Below are 25,102 nucleotides of genomic sequence, written 5' to 3' on the forward strand. Positions count from 1 at the left end.
AGATAATTTGGACAACCGGTTTAAGTTCCTTTTTAATCTTGTTGTTTAATCAAGCGATCACTAATATTTTAGAATTATGTGTTGCATTAATATTCAACCAATTTATCTCAATAATAGTTTGGAACAAATTGAATCTTTGTTTGAATGCCTTTGAGATCGCAGGAATCATTTATCGCTATAAGAATCGAGTTGAGGGCAATACGGGCGAATGTGACTCCATGACTCACTTTGTACTATCATCCTCGATCCTCCTTTCGTGGTTCTGAACCATATGGAGTTAGTAATCTCATGGATTATGAATGGGGTGTAACCTTCACGGGCCAATCGTTGTTGCCTATCGTTGTCTCTTAATCGTGGTTGCCTTTTATGATCCGTGAACGGTTTACAAGTTCCTTAAAAACTTGTTGGCGGCTCCCTACTTTGCTTTGTCCCTAATCGTATATGTCAATTCCCACTTCCTATAAGTGCCAAGCATATTCACAACATGCTTTAACGTAGGCGCACTTCAAACGACGCCTACAACCTTTCTTATCTTTTATTTCAACATCAAAGTCCTGGAGCAAGAGAACCCAACGGAGTAGCTTAGGCTTTGATTGTGCCTTGGATATCAGATACTTCAGAGCTGCATGGTCAGTAAAAACAATAACTTTAGAACCAACTAGATATGATCTAAATTTTTCTAAAGCATAAATCACAGCAAGAAACTCTTTCTCCGTAGTGGCATAGTTAACTTGTGCTTCATCCAAAGTTTTACTTGCATAATAAATAGCATGCAAAACTTTGTTCTTTCTCTGTCCTAGCACGGTACCTAATGCAAAATCACTTGCATCACATATGATTTCGAAAGGAATAGTCCAATCTGGTGCACATATGATGGGTGCCGATATCGATGCGTGCTTTAACCTGTGAAAAGCCTCAAGACACTTGTAAGGAGGGTGTTCCCATCGTAGGGGATCCTTCTCCTTAGATGCCCATGGCCCTTTAAAGCCTAGGACTTTACACTTGTTAGGGTGTATTAGGATTTGAATTCCTGACTGTTTGGGAGACCTTGAATTAGAGATGATTATATCATACACGCTTTTTTGTAAGGAACAAGTAGGAGTCGCCAATTAGTTTTAGGAAAACCCATAAACCTCGTTCATGCCTTTCTCCCAAGTAGAGTTCAAGGGATATTTAGCATGAATCATAAGTTTACCCATGCCCAAATTTGTCTAGAAACCAGAAATGAGTTCGGGAGTGAGGGTACTAAGATAACGTTCCCTTTAGAGGGGAATCGCGATCCTAGCCCTAGTGCGGCCTCTACTAGCTCTTCCTTTGCACAATTTCATTACCAAACAATATATGCAACGTGATACCTATAACTATGTTAGTTGATTTTATTTACACACATTAATTCACGTAGGAATTACATCGTAAGGTCGTTATCATTATTTAATCAAATTCGTGAAAAGAACAAGAAAATAAACAATATTCGCCTTGTCTTAAGTGATCAACCAACAATTATTTTATTCAATTCTAATCTTTATTTAACGAAAGATACTATGTGGAATTGATTAATTAATTATTTTAAAGGTGATCAAACAACACTAATTGATTAATTAAGGTTCTTTTAAACAAGAAAATATAGATGATTTAACTAAGTGCTCGGGAATTTACCACTTCTCTTTGCTAGATCTCTGTTTAGAACACTTATGGATTCCTTCTTGTTGGGGAACCTCCACCGTAGTAACAAAGTATCGAAAAGGGTGAGTGGTTAGGACAAGAGGGTTAAGAAGCACAAGTTCACAAGTATTCTGCCAGAATTTTAGGTTATATTTCTGTGTGGTTAAGCCTCGGATTAGGGTCTTATTTATAGGGAATGATTAGGTTTAGGGTTTAGAGCATTCTGCCGCAGCAGGTGTCGCGCGCAACCGGATGAGTTGCGTGCGATTGTCGCGCGCAAGTAAATAAGTCGCACGCGGTATACATGCGCAACTATTTGTCTTGCGCGCAGCTCTATGGTAAGATTCGATTTTCCAATATTTTGATAATCTGAATCTTTCGCGAGCGCATCTCCAGAAGTTGCGCATGGTGCTGCGCGCAACTTAATAAGTTGCGCGCGACTGCTGAGCGCGACTTTGTGAGATGCACGCGACATTTTCCGCGGCAGCTTAAATTTTAACCTAGACGCTCCTAAATCCGTCATTATTGGGTTTTAAGCACGGGCTTAAGCATAATTATGATCGGGTTTAGTTAATTGGACCTTGTATTAGCCTTGTTCTTTTATTCGGGCTAGTCTTTTGTGTTTTGTGGCTTAACCAGTTATCCATAAGTATTCTTCTCTTTGATCCTACATGAAGATGACTTTATTTATCGTCATTTCACTTCCTGTCGGGACAGAAGGCCAAAATTAGATGTCTACAGTTAGCCCCCACTTTGATCAAGTCTAGGATAGACGATGATCAAAGTAGTCAAGGAAAAATCCGAGACTCATTCTGCGAAGTTCTCTAAGGTTAGAGAATCTTTCAGTAATGTTTAAGGATGTTGAAACAGCCCTCGGTTTGCTAAGTGTTTAAAACAAGTAGCTATTAAGGCTAGAGAAAGTTTTCCCTAGTCTTAACGCGCTAAAGAATCTAGATTGATCCTTTGCAATTATAGAATACTTTTACAAGTAAATGTATTCTGGGTGATGTCAAGTCATGAGAAGAGATCGGTTTTAAAAAAAAAATAAAAGGGGATGATTTCCTCTCAATCATGTCATCGTTGGTCTAACGTCCCTCGATATGTCATTGAAACTTTAACCTGACTTTAACAAAGTAAAAAGAATAAAAAGGGGTTTTCGATATTTGTACCGAAAAGGGGTCCGGCATTCGAGCCGGGTCCGGTATTCAAACCAGATGTCCACAAGATAGAAATACATGTCTCAGGACTGAAGGCATATATCCAAATCCAGTGAGAAAGAAGAAAGTCAACAACTCTCTCAGCAGTTTTGTCCACAAGATGAGTACACGTGTCTTAGGACGGGGGGCACGTGACTACATGGGTGCGACATTGTTTCGTCGCTCTTTATATAGGGGGTGGACGGACACCCTAACTGTCCGGTAAGTTAGTAAGCTCACTAACTACCGTGTTTGATTCCATTTAAGAAGTGCCTGTTACTGAAGGTTCGGCGCGCCTGTCGACTCGTGACCTAACGCCTACAGTAAATAGTCTACCTTTTAGTTCCGAGAGGTAGATCTCGCAAAGCTTGAGCTGAGGTGAAATTTTACGCAACACCTACGCCGTACAATTTTACGCTGTACGCTACGCCATTTTCATTTTTACGCTGCATGAAAACGCCTTCCTTTTGCTTCGAACGTGAAAAAAAAAGAAAACCCGGACATTTATAACGTCAGTACAGTAAAATGACAAACCTGTCTATGGTTGCTTTTACGTAAAGCACCACCACGAAACATCTTAAGGCACGCTTACGAAAAACGTTCAAAACGTATGATTGAGGAAGGCACAAAGCACGGTGTGCATGCAAGATGATGCAAAAAACTATCAAAGAAGAAAATAAACTACAAATGCAAAGCAATTAAAAATTATTTTGATAATTTGCGCGCCATTACGTCTAATAACGAGCAAAAACCGTCGAAAAATGATCAAACGGATCAAAATCCCGATACCGGTCATTTTAGTGACCAGTATCCGCGCGTAACTCAGTAGGTCGTGCTGGCCAGGCGCGCGCATCTTTCTGAGTTGCGCTGCTATGTCACGCGCAACTTCTAGAGTTGTGCGCGACATTCAGTTCAGCAAATAGAAAATCGCAGAAGCGATTTTTCATTTCGCTCTCTCTTTCCTTCTATCCTCCATTTTTGACTCTTTCTCACTCTAAAGAACTCCATTTTTTGCTATTTTCGAAGCTGAAGGAAGCAAATCTCGCTCTTAATTCACATTTTCCATAATCCAATGTAAGTTTTTTGCTTAAATTCATTCATTTTTGGCTGGCATTGGAGCGATTTTCGAACCATAAACCCCAAATTTTGAATTTGGGGGGTTTTTAATTCGGTCCATTATTCTTGAAATTGTTTGCTCTATGTTACTATGCTATGTTTAAGGAATGTTTTGCAACAAATTTCATGAAAAATGGTTAAGTATTGAACCTTGTATGAGCATTTCTTTGTTTAAGTTCGTTCTTGCTTTTCTTGTTCGAATTCTACTTGAATTTGTTGCTTTTCTTGCTCATTTTGGTTATACTTGTTGATTATGAAGTAGATTATAGTATTAAAACTAGTATTACTTTCATAATCCACATTTTATAAATTTTGAAAAAAAAAATGGCGCGAAGTGTATACTTAGCTTGTTTTTGCCATATTCGAACTTCAAGATTGTTTGGTAGATGATAATTGTGTTGGTGTTACTATTATTCGCCTAAAAATGAATTATTCTTTGAGATTTTTGAATATAATCCCTTGAATGCTTAGTTGAAACTGGTATAGGATGGCTTTTGTGGGTATTAAAAGCCCCCATTTACTGAGTTTAACTGCAGGATCGTAGCCCCCAAGTATGGGTGGCATTCGATTTTTGTGTATTGTCCTATCGGCAACTGTTATGCTGCCGAAATGGATCTAGAACACGATTATTAGTTTTAGGAAAAAAATAAACTAATAGAGAAATCTCGTCTATCATAGCATGGATTCGCCTCCATTTGTCTACGCTGAGGAGATTCTAGTTGATCCTGACGAGGTAGTTCGCCCTCAAAAGAGGATGACCCGGCCTCGTGAGGAGGTTCGAGAGCGACGCGCCGCTACTGATCGACGTCGCCAGGAGGATGTGATCTGGGAGGCTCCTCCCAACTGGGACTCTAGGGTCCTTAAGTGGGACCCAGACCATCACGTCTCGATTCGAGGGTGGCGCGACATTGTGAGTTTCTTACGCCTTCTTTCTTTTCCTTTCCCTCTTTTCTTTTAATAACCGTTTTTATTATTTTGACTCTCTGTTCTTCTCTTTTTTTTAAAGTGAGGCTAGCATGAGACTATATGGTTCTGGTGACTTGCGGGCCTGTTTTAGGAGCTTACCCGATGTGGTAAAGGATATTGTAGAGTTTTCAGGGATCGGTTGCGCACTGGAGGCTCTTTGGGATTTGTCGAGTCAGTCTGCTTCGTCAGCTTTTGTAGACACCCATTTGTGTCTCCCCAAAACCAAACCCAGTGATGAGTACCGTTCGCGTTGAATCATAATCGAATGAAGTGAAAGTGTGGAAAGTTTAGTGTTGCGGAAAGTTTTAATTTCTTTTCTCTTCTCTCTGTTTTTGAAAACTTATTTTAAGAAAACAGCCAATCTAGTTTAGCTGGTCCATGATATGGGTCCAATAGTAGTGTAGTTGGATGGGGCTTGACGAGAACTTTCCGACGATATATTATAAGCCCAATTCCGATGAATATTGAGGAAGTTATGGCTAAATTACTGAACTGGGCCCGGTTTGAGCCTTATATGCGGCCCAATGATCTAGGGGAGGGCCTAATATAGATTTATCATTCCTAATGCAATTAGGAAAGATTTTAGTTTTCTAGATTCTTCTAGAAGGTTCTTTTCATTTCTAATTCAATTAGCATTGATAAATTGACTTTTGTTGACTTTTCAAAGTTTTAATTAAAATCAAAGAGTATTTTTGAGGGAAATACGATTTTATCCTCCTGTACGACAATTTCTATCTGATTATAAGAAAACGCGTGAAATTTTAAATCAGCGCCAAACGCCAGCTGTAGCGCCTGGCGCTACGCTTGGCGCCTGGCGCTAGCATTGGCGCCTGGCGCTAATGTTGGCGCCTGGCGCCAATAGCCAGCGTTGGCGCTAATAAGGTTTTATTTGCGCCAGAACTCTGTTTTGATATTTTATCTTTTTGGCTGATTTTTCTCTATAAATAACGTGCTAAAAACTCCGTTTTCGATAACCAGTTCTCACCTACAATCATCAATTCTTATTTTTACCAATCTACAAATTCATTCTCTCTCTCTTTTCTAAACTAGCTTCTCTCAATTATAAAAATTCTGCATTCATTAAATCTAGACACACCTAGCCATATTCGAAGTTGCCTTCGCCCTAGACGTGAAAGGTTTAATCTCTGAGGGTTTGATCCCAAATCTCTCTTTCCATTATTTAATTTAATTGTTTTGTTTATTATTTTCCTTGAAGTTACTAACGTGTGTATTTTGTTATTAGAAAGAGGTGCGAGGCATCAAAGTAAGTACTTTAATGGTTTTCATTGATATTATGATGTAGAAATCATGCTTAGATTGTTATTTTGATTCCTAGTATCATGTCTAGGGTAACTTTAATATCAAGTATGATCGTTATGATGCCTCTTATGTTCTTCCTAATATTTATGATTGTTAGTATCATGTTAGGGTTAAAGATTTGATTTTTATTGCTTAGTGACATGCTAGGGTTTGTTATTAATCTTGTTAGTATCATGCCTAGGATCTTGCTATTATTATGCTTTAATATTATTATGATTATTTTTATGATTTATGATTATAATTGTTATAATTTATGATGATTATTTTTAAGTATGATTGTTATGGTTATTATAATTGAATGATTATTATGATTATAATTTTATGATTATAATTATTTATTATGTTGCTTTATATTTATTGTTATTGCTTGATCACCTTTTATGCATGTTTAAAGGGAATTTGGTACTTGTAATCACGCTTAATAAGATAATTAATAATATTGTTTAGGGTTAATTTGATTATAATTCAAGTGATCGCCAATAATAGTTTAATTTGTGCCTTAATATTCAACCAACATAGATAAACAGGTTTAGGGTTAATCCTATTGATTGTATGTTAGTCAGAAAGCGCACATGAATACGATCAGAATAAAGTAGAGGCCTATTATTAGGGCAGGTTCAATCTCTTTTAGGTTGGATTTGTACCTTCATCCCCGAACCCTATTTGGTTCAAGACCTTGTGGAGTTGACGATCTCTTGGATCGTTAAGGGGTGTAACCTTCACCTCGTGAACGGTTTACAAGTTCCTAAAAAACTTAGCTTGTTGGCGACTCTTTTGCTCTATCTTGTTTCTCTTTGGACGCCACCGTACTTTAGTGTATGATCACAGTGGGGTTCGAGCTAGGGGTTAACGCTTGAAATTATTCCCTACAGTTTTTGGCGACTCCACCGGGGAGGATTTCTATTTTAATTCCTGAATTTGTTTCGGCAATGATTTAGAATGAGTGGATGAGACTCGAAACGTTCTAAGTATTTCATGTGCGTAATTTTGATTAACATTATTGTCATATGCATAAAAAAGATCTCATTGGAAAGACCATCCGTAATGAGTTAAAAACATAGGATTTTACACATAGGAAATTTGAGAAATATCTTTCACAACTAGGTCCGAAATAACACTACGCGAAACTGGAAAATTTTATCGAGCAGAGAAAGCTGCTGAGGCATGTAGGAATTAGCGTTAAGCGACCAGAGCATTGGCGCCAGACATTTAACTGTAGCGCCAGACGACCAGCTGGTCGCCAGGCGCTACAGCTAAAACCTGGTGCCAAGCTCTGTTTGTTGGCGCCAAATTCCTCCAATACCGAGCCAGAAATATGCGTTCTAATTTCGACCAGTTTTTCGCATTGTTTGCTCGATCCTACTTCCTGATTGAGTTTTTCTCACTTTTCTGAAACCCATATATGTTCTACATATGGACATAACCCTCTGGGAAATCATGCTCCATCTACCTGATTGAACGCTTTGAGCAACACACGGTACATCCGAGATTGTTGAATTCACCAAAACCATGGAAAGCGAGTTTTTCTAAAACTCGTGGTGTCCCATCCACTCGCGCCAACCCTTCACGGTTAGGCTTCCGCGCGGTGCATCCGGACAATTAACCATGGACCCTTTATTGACTAAACCATATCCCGAACTTTAGAGAACTAGAGCCATGGTTAGGTTGCATACGCATTGCATCATATTGTGCCTACTTGACTAATTGTGTATTATTTGTTGTGCATATGATATATATTTTCCTTAACCGTTTGTTTGACATGTGTTGAGATTAAATACATTAATGACTAAAAGAACTTTGCCTAATTAATTAATTAATTAATTTGAGTAAATAAAGTCTAATATTTTAATCAGAATTGACCATCAGCATACCTATCACCACCTCTTACACCTCCATATCTCTATCCTGACCATATCCATTTTAGGGGCATCAATCCATATATTTATCGCTTCTATAACAATCACCAGCAGGTGGGGTACTTTTCAGTGCTGCAACGATCACGGGAACACATAACCATCTATGTTCTCCAAACGGTCTCCACTATCATAGCACCCCCCAGCAGCACGCTCATAATAACAGTTATAATCACAATCTCCCTGAAGACCAAAGCTACCAAATTCAGATTATGAAGGATACCTGCCACCACCACTCGATGGGCAATTCCTAGCCCTGCACGCCCACACTTAAGAGGATGAGAATGCTACAATATCATCATTTCAGTGAAGGAGAACAAAGAATTGTAATGAATATTGGCAAAAAAAGTTAGCACACTAAAATAAATAATAATAATAATTATCACCCCTTCCCATCTCTATTTCATTCATAGCTTTTTCTATTGCAAATTCTCAGTTAATTGAAATAGTTCACCATCTAAAATTCATTGGTATTCTAACCAGCGTATAATCACATATTACTATTTGGGTTCTAAAATCCCGTAATTTTCATTCACCAATCTAGCATGATAATTATTCTACTTCATAAATGAGCATAACATGTCATGAAAACAATTAGTTAACAAACACCTATAAGAAGCCGTCCTTGGTGACTATCCTCGTATAATCTTCGATTTTATAAGAAGCAGACATTGAATTGGTGACTAACCTCGTACACTGGTTGAAAAATGCTTGAAGTTTCACTGCTTAATTTAAGCATGGTGAGATTGCACATAGTTCCCTTCAAACTAAGAGACAAACTGTGCTGCTGCAAATGGAAGTTTTAGCTTGATGATGTACTGGACAACATAGTTTATATAGAACACAATATTAAAATTAGTGTGTGATCCAGCAAAGATACATGTAGTGAGTGTACTGATCACAAACCCTTTATCTGTCAAGTCTGGTTGAACAAACATTAAGAAAATCGATACCAGTAGAAAAATGAAAAAAGGGAAATTAAAAAGAAAATGACAAGAAATCAATACCAGTAGAACAATGAAAAAAGAGAAATTAAAAAGAAAATTACCACTTCTTGTCCAAAACCATTCTTTTAAACTTCACTTGTCATTTTAAACTGATATTTGCAAAACAATCAAAGTATACCCACAAATAAATTCCATAAAATCACAATGTCCAACATCCTCACCTTTAATTCTCTTTCATCCTTCTCTTAACCGGTTTTTTGTGTAGCCTCGAATCGCTTCCGAAGCTCCTCAATCTGCAAAACCATAAGATCAAAAGAAAAGAAAGAGAAATAAAAAACAAAGGTCAGATCTAGTAGCAACTTTATACGAAGGGGGTGATTTGATGCAATTTGGGGGTGACTTGATGCAATTTGGGGTTGATTTTTAGTTACGTACAAAGCAGATGTTTATCAATTTTTCGCTATAACAATCAAAAAAAGTATTTGCTTGTACCCACGCCAAGATATATGAAGAAAAGATCATTAAGAGGCCTAAGTTCCATAACAAAGAAAAGTAGAGACAAGAGCAATATTGGCCTGAAAATTTCATGTGTTAGCCAACAAATCATCAATTGTAGCTTTTTACACAAAAGATTATTATGCATTAGATTAAAAAATTACAGAAACCATGCATAATATTATTAATCAGACAAACCTGATAATTGTGCATAAGAAAGACGTTCATCTTCAAGCAGGAAACTAAACTCAGGACCAAAATCAAAGAAATCACCATGATCAGTGACCTAATCCCAATTGAAAAATCTATTACAACTCAAATCTTCTAGCATCCCATGTCATCCACTTAATAGGGAGATAAAAATCAGCATATGCCATTGCTAATAAAGGTCATATAGGCATGATGCGGGACAAAATCTCTAGAAAGATCATAGGTTATAGTTTCCAATGTTCCACCACATAAACTTCACACTGATGAAAAATATCAAATCTTGAAGCTACATGTTTCTTGTATTCTTGGTAACTATTTGAATGAATTTCTACTTGGCGGCTTTCTAAGAAACTCTAGCACCCATTATCTTAGGAATTGGCTCATCTATTGACTGCAACAACTTAAGTGCTGGATAAAGACAAAGATTTAACACCCCTTTTTTTTTTTTTTTTTTAATGATATTCAAATATGAACCTGAATTGATGACCAATAATGTTTACATGACATAAGAATAGGTAAACTCACAACATAAAGACAAAAGATATGATCATATGATCAATAATTTTGCCAAAAAAAAAAAAAAAAAAAAAAAAAAACACTGAAAGTTTTGCTCTCTTGAATAATGCAATTTCATGGTTAATGCAAACAGTTAGGGTTGAATAACGAAGCATGACATTTCAATAATCAACTTAGGCATGGAGTTAAAAGAGTGACTCCTGAAATTCAGAGGGTTGAACAACTGTCTGATAGACTGCTAGTGCTGACATCTATACTCAACTTATAAGTTTTTAGTGCATCAGGTAGAATTTCACCAAGGAGGCAAGGATTCATCAAATTGCAGGTAAAAAAAATGTGGAGAAATTTATACGCATAAACTAATCAAAATAGAATAAAATAGCTTAAGCCTAATGGATAGAGGATATGAATCTAAGCTGGTCAAAGATATCAAACCTTGACCAGAAAAAGGTTAAATGAGAAGCTTAAAGAGAGAAACAAGCTGGTTATGCATAGCTTTCATTCAACTTTTAGCTGCTTTCCAACAAGGATCAGAACAGCCGAAGTTGTGAAATTCTTCGGCCTTGTTTTCAAATTATGAAATTTAAATACAATTTCAATCAGATATTCTTTGAGTTTTATGCAGTTTCTTTTAGCTTTATGGCCCAATTGGCCTTTATCCACTTATTTTTGGCATATGCCAACAACCAATCTATCCTAAATACTGCAGGATATTCTTGAAATCAAGAAAACTGGCTCTTAATTCAAAATACCAGTATTTGTCACGAGGTTAGCAACAATGACATCATTACCTCAATGTTTAATGCTCCCGCTCCAAGCAGGATAGAGGGGGCTGATTATACTTAATCTAAACCCAGCAATAGCATGTAGGAGTACACACATAATATATGAGATACTCATAGATTTGCCAATATTTGAACATCCAAAATACCAAAATGCAGGACTTAAATCCACACGAACCACAATCAATTAAGCATATAGCATGAGAACTCGGCTTAAATTACCTCTTTTATGGCACAGCAATCCTGTCCTTGACACTTCCTCTAGGATTCAAGAACCCGGCTTTCCCAAGAATCTGCCCAAACAAAAACTAATTAGGGCTTATGCTTTGATAATTAAGGTTATATATATAAAAAAAATAATAATAAAAAAAAAAAAAAAAAAAATCACAATACAGAATCCTTAATTCTAGACTATTACTAATTTAGTAGATCTTCCCTTACAAAAAAGTAATTTAGTAGATCAATTCTATCAAAATAAATTAACAATTTAGCACATATTGGCAAAATTAACATCTAAAACTCAATCAATCGTACCCACAATAAAAATTAGCAAATGACAGGTAAAAAACAAAAATCTTGGCCAATGATTCCACCTTCACCTTCGTTCTAGATCCGTTTTCTATCTCCTCATTCAGCGGCTAAATTTTAAGCCAAAAAGCAACTCATCAGAGACATAAAATGAAGAAAGAAATTATTCTCTTGCCACATCACAATAGCTGCACACATGCCTCCCACACATGTGGACACTGTTCACAAGGGGAACAAGTGAAACATTTTAAGGGTTGAGGATGAAGTGCTTAAATAAACTGCAATACTACCTTTTTTTTTTTTATGAAAAAGCCAAAGGCAGTCACTTATTATCGAAAGTAAAACACAAGTCTGAAGATACAACGTCCTCAACAAACCGGGTGAAATGAGCCATCACATGAGCCGCTTCACTGGCTTCTCTAAGTATATATATGATTAAAAGAAACAAAAACAAATGAAGAAACAACTAACAAAATCTCACGAATTAATGTTCCTAGCAAAGACCCATCATTAGCTAGCCCCTTGTTAATGACCATGAGACAGTCACTTTCCAACTTCACGCAACGAGCATAAACACTGCAGAGCCTGCTGTAGCCCAAACACGATAACCTTGACCACCACTACCTCAACTGACCAAGTGTACAGTAGGCACCAATGTTAATATACATTACTTAAAATAACATCAGTCATTTGCATCAAATAACCATTAATATTATCAGATGATTTAAGTTTTTTTCTTTTTGTTTAGAAAAACAGATGATTAAGTTATAACACTGAAATAACTTAAACACAACAACTAAAGGACACCTAGATGATAACTTAAAACACATTAAATAAAGGACACCTTAATAACTTAAACACGACTAAATTAAAGGATATCTAAATAGATAGCTTAAACTAACACAACAACTAGCTAGCTAGCACCAGAGATTGATTCCTCCTCCATTGTGTTACAAAGTGAGTGGTTCAATCATTCCCTTCTCAAGCGTTTGCAACGCTTCAGAGCCTGAGCCTGATCATCATGGGATGATTCCTTGATGACCACGTTGTCTTTCACAGCATTCAATTCCTTTTCAAGCATTGCCACTCGAATCTCAAGAGCCCGAGTCCTACTAATGCAAGCATCCTCCAGTAGAGCTTTGAGAGTGCTCAATTCCTTATCAAAGGTTGACACTCGGTTTCTCAGAGCCAGAGCCAGAGCCAGACTGCTAAATGGTGATTCTGATTCATCATGGTTGTTGAAACAACCTCTGCTGTCCATTACGGATTTGACCAAGTTCAAGCTCTCCTGAAGCATTGCTGCTCGGTGATTCAAAGCCCGGGCTTTAGTTGATCCCTTAAAATCAGACTGGGGAATGGAATTCTCTGTTAAGGATTTAACCAAGTTGAACTCTTTCTCGAGCATCGATACTCGGTTATTTAGAGCTTGAAATGTAGCTGATTCATTGTATGCTTTGTAGCTATTCTCGCTGCATTTGTAGGCTAGCACTTCATCATCAAAGGAGCCACAAAAAAGTGATACTCTAGACAACTTCTCGTCGTCTTTCAATGTCAATTGATAATCAACCACATGGTTTTCCCCCTTCTGCAGATCACATATCATATAAAGTCAACAGGTTGAATTGGTTTTTTCACTTCCATTCTCAAAGTACAGTCATGTATTGGAAATATTGTACTTCGTATTAAATTAAGATGATTGTAAAAGAATGTCCTACATATACTACTTCCATGCATATTTATAATACTTACTCCGTTTCAGATTACTCGCAACAATTGAATACTTTATGTCTCACAAATAATACCCAATTGTTGCGAGTTTTCTAGAGGAAGTAATAATAATTTCCATGGTCTTGACCAAGTTAATTCCATGTAAGTAAGTGTGGTGTGTGGAATATAATCGAACTTGGGCACTCATACATAATCGGTTCTCAAAGAAGCCATAAAATTTTGAATTGCCCTACGGGTAGTTAAATAAACTGGTGTTTTTATGGCTAATTAATTCCCTCTTTTAACATTTTCCAAGGTCTTCCGTGTAAGTAAGTTGTGGTGTGTGGAAACATATAATTCCTCCAACAAATTATTAACAACAGTACCTATTAATTCTAATTCAATAGGAAGGAGACTAAATAGCAAAACCATCTCTTGTATGTTTAAAATCTAACTAACAACAACAACGTTACATACCTAATTAGAGAAAAAATAATCCAATCCTTACCTTTTTCAGAGAATAACCGCACAATTTTTTCAAAGCTTTGTAAGCTTGTTTGTAATTCTTAAATTGAACGGAGACACGGTAGTGGCCAAAATCAATATCCCTACAAGGAGGAGTGAAGTAAAGTAATTAATTTTTGTTGTATGTATGTGTTATTCATATCATATATCATAGGTGTATTACCTAATTTTGGCAAGGGAGTGGAGGAAGTTTCGGAGCGATGCTTCAACACAAAGATCAAACTGCTTGAGATGGACTGTAGGCGGTTGAGTTTGAGAGTGAGAAGCAACAAGATTGATGAAGAGACGAGGATGATGAGACGGATTAAAGTGAGTGATAAGAAGGTGAGATCTTTTGCCACAACAATTAAAGAAAGTGCAATTGAGCTCATTGACAAGAAGTCGTCTGGCGTTGTTAAACTTTTCATCCCAATCTGTACCTGTAATGAGATCAACTAACGAGTCCAGAGTAGTGCCACGGATGATGATGTAGCCGTGATCGCCATCTCTCAACTGCTCATCATGGCCCCTATCATCATACCACCGCTCACTTCCAAAACACGAACACTCCAGTGATGGGCATATCTTCACATCATCCGGATTTGTTGAGGCTAACACTGATTTTCGGTTTCCGATTATGGTCTGTATTGCACTCCTTCAGACGGGAAGAGTAAGTAGTAACATGTCCTTCGATTGGGATTAGATTGAAGTCTATCCTCAACGACCGGATTAGCTCATATTCGTCCATCGCCATTACACGGTGCCGGTGAGGAAATTGGAGTTTCACAACCCTACCCTTTCCTAACCTTTGTATTATATACCACATGAATAAAAAAATAACCATTTAATTGTTATTAGTAATATTTTATATAGTTTAATTTAATTTTAAGGGCACAATGTTAAAACTATAATAAGATAAATAAAATTAGTATATTTCGGTTTTTAAGAGGAGGATAATTTAGTATCCCGATTACTAAAACGTCCTTTGGAAATAATGGAAGACCATTATTATTAAAAATACCGGTATTTTTAGGATAAGTTAAACTCATCGTTATTTTACCTTCTTTTTTTCATATTCCCATTTTTTCTCCATTTTCTTCCTCTATATCTTCTAAGTGTCTTCCACAATTAAAAACTCAACATGGTCTATTGAATTGTTTCTCACCTCTTCTTTCCTCTGTTGCACCTTGCACTAAATCCCCCTCTCTTCCCCCCCCCCCTTTTTAATGGATCTGACATTTGTAGATCAAACTTGTTCCCATATTATTTAATCATTCCTTTAATAGTCCATGGCACCGTTCTCTTTCTCTTAGGCCCCGTTCTTTAGAGCTGCTTTGCTGAAATCTGCTCTGCTCTGCTTCAATCTGCTCTGCTTTGCCTGCTCTGCTCTACTTAAAATTAATACTTAATATTAAATTATTATAATAATAATTAATATTTAATAATAATAATAAATAATTAATATTTAATATTTAATAATAATAATTAATATTTTATAATAATAATAATAAATAAATAATATTTAATAATAATAAATAATTAATATTTAATAATAATAAATAATTAATATTTAATTATAATAATAATTAATACTTAATAATAATAATAACAATAATTAATTATTGATATTTAATAAAAAATAAAAAAATAGTAATAATAATTAATTATTAATATTTAATAATAATAATAATAATATAATATTATTTATTTTTTTTTATTAAACCCCATCAGAGGGAAACTTAGATTAAATCAAGAGAAGCAATGTCAATAACCCGAGGCGGGATTACATCCTTCCACACACGTTGGCCGAACTCCCAAGGTTGGAAGTGTGCCAGTGCATGTGCTACATTATTCACACGCCTCTTAATAAAAGACCAAACTACATTATCAAAACTAGGACATAAAACTTTAATATCATCTAAAACTAAATAAATCGAGCTCAGCCCCATCGAACTGCTACGAAGAGCTTCAATAACACTCAGATTATCGTTTTCCACCACGACATTACGCAACCCATCCTCCTTCGCCAACTGCAGTCCCCAGAAGATGGCTTTAGCTTCCCCAACTCTCGGCTCCCACTTCTCTGGACTCTGAATTGCAGCGCACCAGAGCACCTCCCCTGTACTTGCTCTGCAGACCACCCCCAAACCTGTACCTACATCTCCCAGCACTCCTACATCAGTGTTGATCTTAACCCAACCCTCACTTGGGCAAGACCATGTTGTAGGTAATTCACCTCCTGCCCCTTTCACCTGCCTATCCCCCTTCCCATTAGCTTCCCACCCTTCGATACTAATTTTCATTGCATACCTGAGCACATCATCAACATCAGGAACTTCATTAGCCACCACCAGCTTGTTGCGAGCCCCCCAAATTGCCCAACAAAGAGTGATAAACCCCACTCTACCCTTCTCATCCAATTCCCCGAAAGCGTTCTCCCACCAATCTAATACCCATCGAAACTCCCTCTCAGCAAGGGAATTAAATTCACTTCTTCTCCAAATTTCTTTTGCAAGATTGCACTCTTTAAGTGCATGCATCACCGATTCCTCATCTCGATGACATATACTGCAAATTGGATCATGACTAGCAATACGACAGTTGATCCCTTTTTTTGTTGGAATTGCATTCTGTAAAGCTCGCCAAGCAAATACTTTCACCCTGGGTAATGCGTGCAGACTCCAGATTTTCGGCCAAAAATTTGGAGTAAAAGAAGTAGCAGGTTCTTCTCTCTGCCAATTGTCATCGAATAAGGCTCTATATGCCGACCTCACAGTGTAAATTCCATTCTTCTCAAGGTCCCAATACAACTCATCCGCAGGGCTTCTGTTACTCAATGGAATGCTTAAGATCCTTTCTTTCTCAAATTGGAAGAAATATTGAGAAAGGGCGCTCATATTTCAGCTGCCATCTGACTGGTTGATCAGCTCACTAACCATCAAGTTCTCCCTTGCACTACCCCGAGGAGAAATAATTTTACCCGATTGTGTCCCTGGCACCCAAGCATCATTCCAAACATTTATTTGTTCTCCATTTCCCACCCTCCACCTCAATCCTCTACGTACCACCCATTTCGACTCCCAAATCCCTCTCCAAGTATAACTAGGGAAAGAGCCCACATTCGACTCCAAAAAAGTCGAATTTGGATAGTACCTTGCTCTCAAAACCTGCTCCAATAGAATTCCTGGGTTCTTTATTAATCTCCATGCCTGCTTCCCAAGAAGAGCCCAGTTGAACAATTTAAAATCCTTAAATCCTAGCCCACCCTCTTTCTTTGTTCGACATAACTTCTTCCACGCCAACCAATGGATCTTTCTTTCCCCTTGCTTTTGACCCCACCAAAATTGAGAAATCAGGGATCTTATCTCATCACAAAAAGAGGGCGGAAGCTTGAACACACTCATCACATAGGTAGGGAGAGATTGGGCCACTGCCTTTATCATGACCTCCCTACCCGCCTTAGAAAGCACCATCCCCTTCCACCCTTGAAGTTTTTTCCATAATTTCTCCTTAACCCCTTTCGTGATAACCTTTTTGGAGCGCCCAACCACAGTCAGAAGGCCCAAATAACTATCATGAATGTCAACAATAATATAATATTATTTATAATTATTAATAACAATAATAATAATAATAATAACAATAATAATTAATATTTAATAATAATAATAATAATAGCAATTATACTAATAGTAATAATAATACTTATAACTAATAATATTAATTATAATAACAATAATTGATTTTTATAATAGCAATTAATATTAAGATAATAACTAATATTTAAAGATAATACTAATTATTAATTTTTAATAATAATAATAATTAAATAATATTTAATAATAATTATAATTAATATAATAATAATTAATATTTAACTTTAAAAATTTAATGACTATAATAATAATGTGATAATATTAGTAATAGTAGTAGTAGTAGTAGTAGTAGTAGTAGTAGTAGTAGTAGTAGTAGTAGTAGTAGTAGTAGTAGTAGTAATAATAATAATAATAATAATAATAATAATAATAATAATAATAATAATAATAATAATAATAATATTAATAATAATAATATTAATAATAATAATAATAATAATAATAAATAATAATAATAATAATAATAATAATAATAAATATTTAATAATAATAATAATAGTAGTAGTAGTAATAATAATAATAATGATAATAATAATAATAATAATAATAATAATAATAATAATAATAATAATAATAATAATAATAATAATAATAAAATATGCTCTGCTCTGCTCGGCTGAAATCTGCTTTGCTTTGCTCTGCTGAAATCTGCTCTGCTCTGCCCAGAAGCTCAAAAGAACAGGGCTTAGTCTCTTTCTTACTTTCTAATTCTTTTTATCCCTATTTCATCCTCTAAAAGGCTTTTAAAATTTATAGATTACACTTGTACACTTTCCCCCCAACCCCCCTCTCTCCCCAGTCGCCTTTAGTTTTCTTAGCTTCTCTCTATCTCCCCAATTTTATGCCTTGTAAATCGATTAAATTAAAATCAAAACTAGATCTTATCTTGTATTTTGCAATCATATTGCAACATTTTAATTGATCAAGGCACTTAATAATTTAATTTAAACATACATATAAAACATTTTTACATGAATTAATTAATTATACAATAACTAATTTAATGTATAATTAGTTTGATTAAATTAAATTACATATAAAATTGAACCAGATTATCAAAATTAGGGTTCTTCACAATAAGGAACATAACGGCTAGGGTTAGGTTTATTTGAGCAATTAAAATCACCATTTTAACATATTCCAATAAATTAAAATCACTATTTTAATTATGTGATTGAATTCATATTTAAATTCCTCCCTTAATTGATTAAAAATTTGTGGACATCAAAGATTTATGATCAATATGCGTTAATGCAGGAGGTTAACTGATACCACTGTAAGAATTTATAGGTACTTTAATACGGAATTTCACAAATCATATTCGTTCGCACCTAAACAGGATCTACAAGCATAACACATAAAGAATCACATAATACATACCTTTGACGCGTGATTTTCACGTTGCGATTAACTACCAATTAGGGAGAGAATAGAGCCCCAAGCGTTGCTCCACTACTTAGTCCACGGGATTGGAATGAGCTATCCACCAAAACTAGATTGGTCAAGTGAAGGAGGATAACCACGATCACCACCTTTGCGGACAACCGGCCACCACCACGAACCACCACCACTGTGCACACACCACTGTCGCACACCAAAGATGACGGACGAGAGTGAGAGAGAGTTTGTGAGGGGTTGGCTTGTGTTTGCTAATTAGGGTTTGATCAATGATCACTGAATATTCTGTTCAGCCCTAGGCACCTAGTCTATTTATAATCATATTATAACTAGACTAGGAAGCAAGCCCAATCCACCTATACTCTTCCATATGGCCCACATAGAGGGAGAAGACCCATGATGGGCCTCTTCCTCTAATGCTCAATCTAGGCCCTTTGTATGACCTTATAGGATCCGTTCATTGGGCTTTAAGCTATTTTACTAGCCCAAAGATCGTAAGTACCTCTAGGCTCTAGCTATGATAATACGATGACCCAAAAGAACGAACTTAATTATCTCCATAATTTGATCCATTATATATCTAGTAATTGCACTTGACGAAGACATAACACCGAGCGCATCGCACGCATAGGCCACCCTAGAGTATGGTAAGAATTAGGAAAGAGAATGATATTTTTTTTTTAATTTTTTTATTATTGGTGGGGAAAAATTATGAACAATAAAATGCCCATGAAAAAGAAGAGTGACCGAGTGAAAAAGTGATTAGAGAGAGATTGAACAATGAAAATATTGTCCATTAGTGTAATACCCCGTATTTTTATACGTGTTTTATCTAAAATATGTATTTTGTAAAAGTATTTAAATAATTTTAATGTTTTAAGTATGGCATTTTAATTATTTATTTTATATAAGTTTGGAAGTATTTTATAAAAAGGAAAGTTTATTTAATTATTATTTTATAAAAGTTGGGGTTTATTTTAGGAAAGTATGATTTTAACAAGTTTTATTAGGGAAGGGATTAGGAGATTAAAAGAGGAAAGTTTAGGGAGAAGGGTTTCTAGAGAAGGGGTATAAATATTCAGCACTTGAGGCAAATCAGACTTTGCCCAGAGTGGAGAAAACCCAAGGTAAACTTCTCTCCCTTTCTCCTTATTTTTCTTTTTTCTTTTTCTTTCCCCTTTTCCCCTTCTCGACACCACCCTTCCTCACCGCCGACCACCAGAAACAATGGTCGCCGCCCGCCAGCAACGTGAGCCGTCGGCAGCAGGCAACCACCGTCGCTGGCAGCAAGCGTGGTGGCTGCCGCTGCACACTCCTCTTCGAAAAAAAACCTTGTCTTTTGTTTTAATTGTTGCTTTAATCCTAGATCTAAATATTAATTATGAGTTTTGGGATTTGATTTTGATGTTTGATTATGAATAGTATGTCAATTAATTTTCAGATTATGTTTTTAATTAAAAAAGCCCCAAGTTTTGAAACCCTAGGTTCTTGATTTGTAAATTACTGAAGGATTATGATGTATAATGATTTAGACATTTGATTAAAGTATTTTAAGGCTTAATTACAACAAGTTTAAATTAAAATATAGTGCTGGAATTTTTAGTAGAGCATTTAAAATCAAGTTTCTTTAAGGAATTTTAATTACCCATCAATTGGGATTAAAGTATGATGTTTTAATTATAATTTCAGCTTATCTTAATTAAATTATGAGGGGTTTTATAATAGTATATATTGCTGGAAATTTGTGTAGAGTGGATTTTAATACTCTTCTATGATTATAAATTGTAGGAGACTTTGAAGTAAGCGATTTTTATTAGTCGTGGTGATTTTAAGATCGTATTCAAGATACGTTCGCATACTTAACATATTTTGGTGATGTAGTATCATGCTAGGCTTGATTTAAATTAATCCCAAGTAGTATCATGCTAAGATTTTGATTGGAAATTGTGGATTATTGATATTGGTTATTAAATTAAAAAGCATGATTTATTTGTGATGGATTAATGGTTGAAAAATTATTGTTTGGCATGTTGTGTGTGAACCATACTTTTATTTATGGCATGTTGGAATGCATGTTTAATTAAACTACATGTTTAATTTGGTTTGAAATATTAAAAAGGAACTTAATCATGGTTCATATAATTTTTATTTATGCTATAAGCATGGGAAAGGAGCTATGTAAGTGTTTATGTACACGAGGAATAAATTGTATGTTGGTGCCTTAGTGCACTTAAGTTGTTTCCAACACCGAGGGATAGGATTTGTGGCGCTTTATGCGTTTAAGGTGTCTTTGACACTGAGGTAGATTTAAAAATGATTCAACATTAAATATTATGTGGTCACTAATTATTCAAGAATTAAATTGGTATGTTTGTTGATTGAATGATTATGGTTTGAGAGTCATCACCAAATCTAATAATCTGTAAATAACGTAAAGTGAAAGAGATTACACACCAAAACTCTTGGAACGTATATACCTTGAGTATGAACATATGGGGGGAGTTATGTGACTTTATATTTGATCATAACCTCTACTGGATTACTTTAATTTATTATTATGCGCAGGAATTCCGCCACCTATATGTGGTTTTGATGTTGGCACGATTAGCTCCCTCAGTAACCTCAATTATTTGAGGTAGAGTGGGAAACCCGTTCGATGCGTAATTTGTAATTTCCCGTATTTTTAAAATATTTTATAAATGAAATTTTATTTTATTTATAATATTTATTTGTTATTTTCCGGAATTTAATTTCAAAAGTTTAAAATTATTAATCTGGGTCGAAAACTATTTGAACAAATTATTTTATGCACCTTTATTCTACAATTTATGTCCAATCAAACAAACCTAACCCATTTGTTTACTTAATTGACCCATTATTTTTATGAGGCCCAACCTTCCTATTTACCCTACAATTCTCTCCTATAAATACCCCATGAATCCCCAAAATTTTCCCACACAAAAAGGTTAGTCTTATTTTCTTTCTACTTTGTTTTATTAATTTGTGTAATTATAATTATTGATTTATGGGTTTTGATTTTATTGGTTGAAATTAATTTAATTAGTATCAAATTGTATTTTGATGATTAAATTTATAATTTCAGATTTTATAAATGTCATAATTTTCAGATTTTGTAAATTTTATAACCTAGGGTTTTTAATTATTGAAGATCATGATTTTAGGGTTTTTATGAACAATTGATTTAGGGTTTTAATAGTAATGATGTTTTGAGATTTTGGTGATTATAACTAATGATTAGTTTAACTTAATTCCATATTATTTTGAACACTTAAATTCGGGTTTTAATTTTTAGATTTCCGTTCGTTAATATTAATCCCGTTTTTATCCCGATCAGGTTCCAAACTCATCCCATTTTGATGAAAAAAGTAGTGTTTTTCATGTGGAAACAACATTTTAAGAAAGACTCACTACCTTTGAGTGCTGGAAATAGTTTCTAAGTATTACTTTTGATGTTTTATAAAGAGGGTTTAATCACCCATTAAAAAGGGAGATTATTAGGGGGTTTTAAATAATTTTAAGAATTTTATTAAACTTTAAACTTGCTGTAATTTCATGTATAAGAGTGTATTTTAAGGTTTTTATGAAGAAAATTTAAAGACCTATATATAAGCCTTTAATTTTAACTAAAGGGAAGGTTTTAAAGTGATGTTTGATTTGGATTTTGAAGGTTTTAAAGTAAGTTAGTATTGCTGTAAATTTGATTGATTGGGTATTGATTGAGATGTTATTGTTTGGTTTAGGAGAGGAGTTTATTGAAGGTGATTTCTAGATATTAAAGTGGCATACCAATTCGTTTACTCAAGGTACGTACAAGTTACGAAACCTTGCTTTTAGGTGCATGTTTAAGGACGACGGATCGAGAACTTAGTATCATATATAGGGATGACTGGGTTAAATTGTTTGGTTATACATTGTGAATTTCAAATGATGTGCACTAGTTTATAATGCAAGTATTATTTGTGCTCTAATTATGCAAGATGCGCTTAAAGGCAAAGGTATGTGATTGGTGTAAAAATTAATTTATTACTCATTCATGATTATGCAAGCAGGATGAGTAAAGGAAGAATTTAAATCTTATAAGACGAGGTTAAGGTTTTTGGGGTGCCTTATGCACTCGTTAAAGGAATAAATAATAAATGTTGCTTGTCACTAATAAATCAAGAACTGAAATTGGAAAGTTGTTTTACTTGATTGAATTGATATTGGATTGATTGTATTGTTCGCATATGAGTCATCACCAAGTCTAAACCTGTAAATCACGTAAAGTGCAAGATGGATGAGCAATAAAACTCTGGATTGGTGCACTTCTGGAGTAATGACAATCAGGGGTTGGGGTACATGAGGTATTAGCCGTGTACTTTTATCGAGGCTGTCTGATCTACGAGTCTCCTATTTTAAATATTATTTTTTTTAAACTAGGAGTTAGGTGAGATCTCATACTAACTACGGTCACGGAGTCGCGCCCGTGGTCGTTGGATGTTTATTGATGTTTCCGAAAGGAGGCATGGGGTTTTTCTTTTATTGATGTTCCAAATGGGACGTGGGTTGGACAACCTTGTCTATTGCTAAATCCAATGAAATAAATAAATGGGTTAGTTAATATTAACTAGTGAAGTGACAGGGTAAAGTCGTATCCCCTAATAAAAAATAATTACCTAAATCACTAACTAAGGTAGATAGGGAAGTAGGGTTGATCTCCACAGGGAAACTAGTCTTTTTACTCCTAATTTATTATTATAATCTAAACTATTTAAGTAACCAATATTTATAGTTGAATAAGAAACTAAACTACAAAGAGTAGGAATAGGGAGAAAATAATAGGAAAATTGTAAACTAATAATACCACCTTTAGTCGGTCTTCCAGAAACAATCCCACTTTTTGAAATTACAGAAATAATCCTACCTTTAACATGTATCTTCCACTAACGATCCCTTTGACCTACAACCTGTTAAACAGGTTAATTATTTATTTATTTTTTTTTTAACCTAAATCTCTTTTGGGGCCACCAGTCCACCACCATGGTCACCCTAACCCCTAACCGCCACTGCCACCCACAAGGCCACCACAGATTATTCCAACCATGCTGTAACCACCCCTAAAACTCAACCTCCGCCCCCAAAAACTTGACCCACAGCCCCGAAAAACCTCCACCCAGCCTGAAAACTCAACCCTCAGCCCTAAAAAGTAAACCCCGGCAGCCCCAATTACCTCTAAATTCAATTTTTAGCTTGAAATTAAACCCAGAAGCTCCTCTTTAACCAAGGCTCAATACTCTTACACTGATTATAGAAATTTATCATATCCGCAACCACCATCTTTAATCACAAACATATGCAGTAACGACGTAGTCATCGAAGCCGATGAATCGATCTTCAATTCGTAAGACCAGCGAGGACATTACAACCATCGATGTTCATAGCCCATAAACCACAAATTTCTTCGCGGCAAGTTCGGCAGAAGGTGACTAGGTGAGAGAGAAGGATCGATTTTGTTCTTGATGTTGATGAGAGCGTCGAGAACCATGAGACCATACTCCTTGAGGTTGATCTCATAGTTTTTGAGCTCGGGTTTCGAAGGAGTCGGGGTTCTAGCGGTAGATTTGGAAGGTTTTCATTGATATTGGTGGCGGCGATGGTGAGTTGAGGGCTAGGTTGGGTTGCCGGGGAAAGCAAGGGCGGAAATGGGGAGGGGAAAGCAGTGGCGGGGTGGGGCTAGTGGCGGGGCTGTGTTGGGGTTGGAGATGGTTTTTTTTTTTTTAATTAGTTTTGTTTTTTTTTTATATATATATTATTATTAAAAATTTGAATAAACCTATTAAAATTCGACACGTGTCTTATAATCTAAGAAAACCGGTTACCAAAGCTATCCAACCGGTCAGGGATTGTTAATGGAAGATCCATGTTAAAGGTGGGATTGTTTCTGGAATTTCAACAGGTAGGATTGTTTCTGGAAGACCGACTAAAGGTGGGATTATTAGTTTACAATTTTCCAAAATAATATATAAAAGGATCTAGGGCATAGGTTTACCAATAAATAATACTCCAGGGTAAAACAGGGTAATCAATCATTGACATGGCATAGATAACATGATTAACAGGCTCTCGCAATTTATTAATCAACATAGACCTAACAGGCTCTCGCAATTTACTAGATCTAAGTTCTTA

The 25,102-nt window shown here is 35.5% G+C and overlaps 1 protein-coding gene and 1 long non-coding RNA gene across 6 annotated transcripts; both read right to left on the bottom strand.

The window, feature by feature from the left end:
- Nucleotides 1-11,874, bottom strand: LOC145587737 (uncharacterized). Of its 5 annotated transcripts, XR_014101414.1 has the most exons (6): nt 11,723-11,874; nt 11,346-11,416; nt 9,342-9,413; nt 8,862-8,960; nt 8,132-8,429; nt 1-622 (listed from the first exon to the last, which is right to left on the bottom strand). It is a non-coding gene; the product is annotated as an uncharacterized LOC145587737 (long non-coding RNA). The 5 variants fall into 5 exon arrangements; XR_014101410.1 differs by lacking the exon at nt 1-622 and having other exon boundaries at nt 7,549-8,429; XR_014101419.1 differs by lacking the exon at nt 1-622 and having other exon boundaries at nt 7,549-8,429; nt 8,862-8,991.
- A 4,888-nt stretch (nt 11,875-16,762) lies between these two features.
- LOC145575666 (putative mitochondrial protein AtMg00310) lies at nt 16,763-17,335 on the bottom strand. The gene has a single exon (XM_081633492.1). The coding sequence runs from the start codon at nt 17,333-17,335 to the stop codon at nt 16,763-16,765; it is 573 nt and encodes a 190-aa protein (XP_081489618.1).
- Between the last annotated feature and the right edge of the window lie 7,767 nt (nt 17,336-25,102).

Source organism: Chenopodium album, chromosome 2 (genome assembly GCF_948465745.1).
Source record: "Chenopodium album chromosome 2, dcCheAlbu1.1, whole genome shotgun sequence".
In the NCBI taxonomy this organism is placed as follows: domain Eukaryota; kingdom Viridiplantae; phylum Streptophyta; class Magnoliopsida; order Caryophyllales; family Amaranthaceae; genus Chenopodium; species Chenopodium album.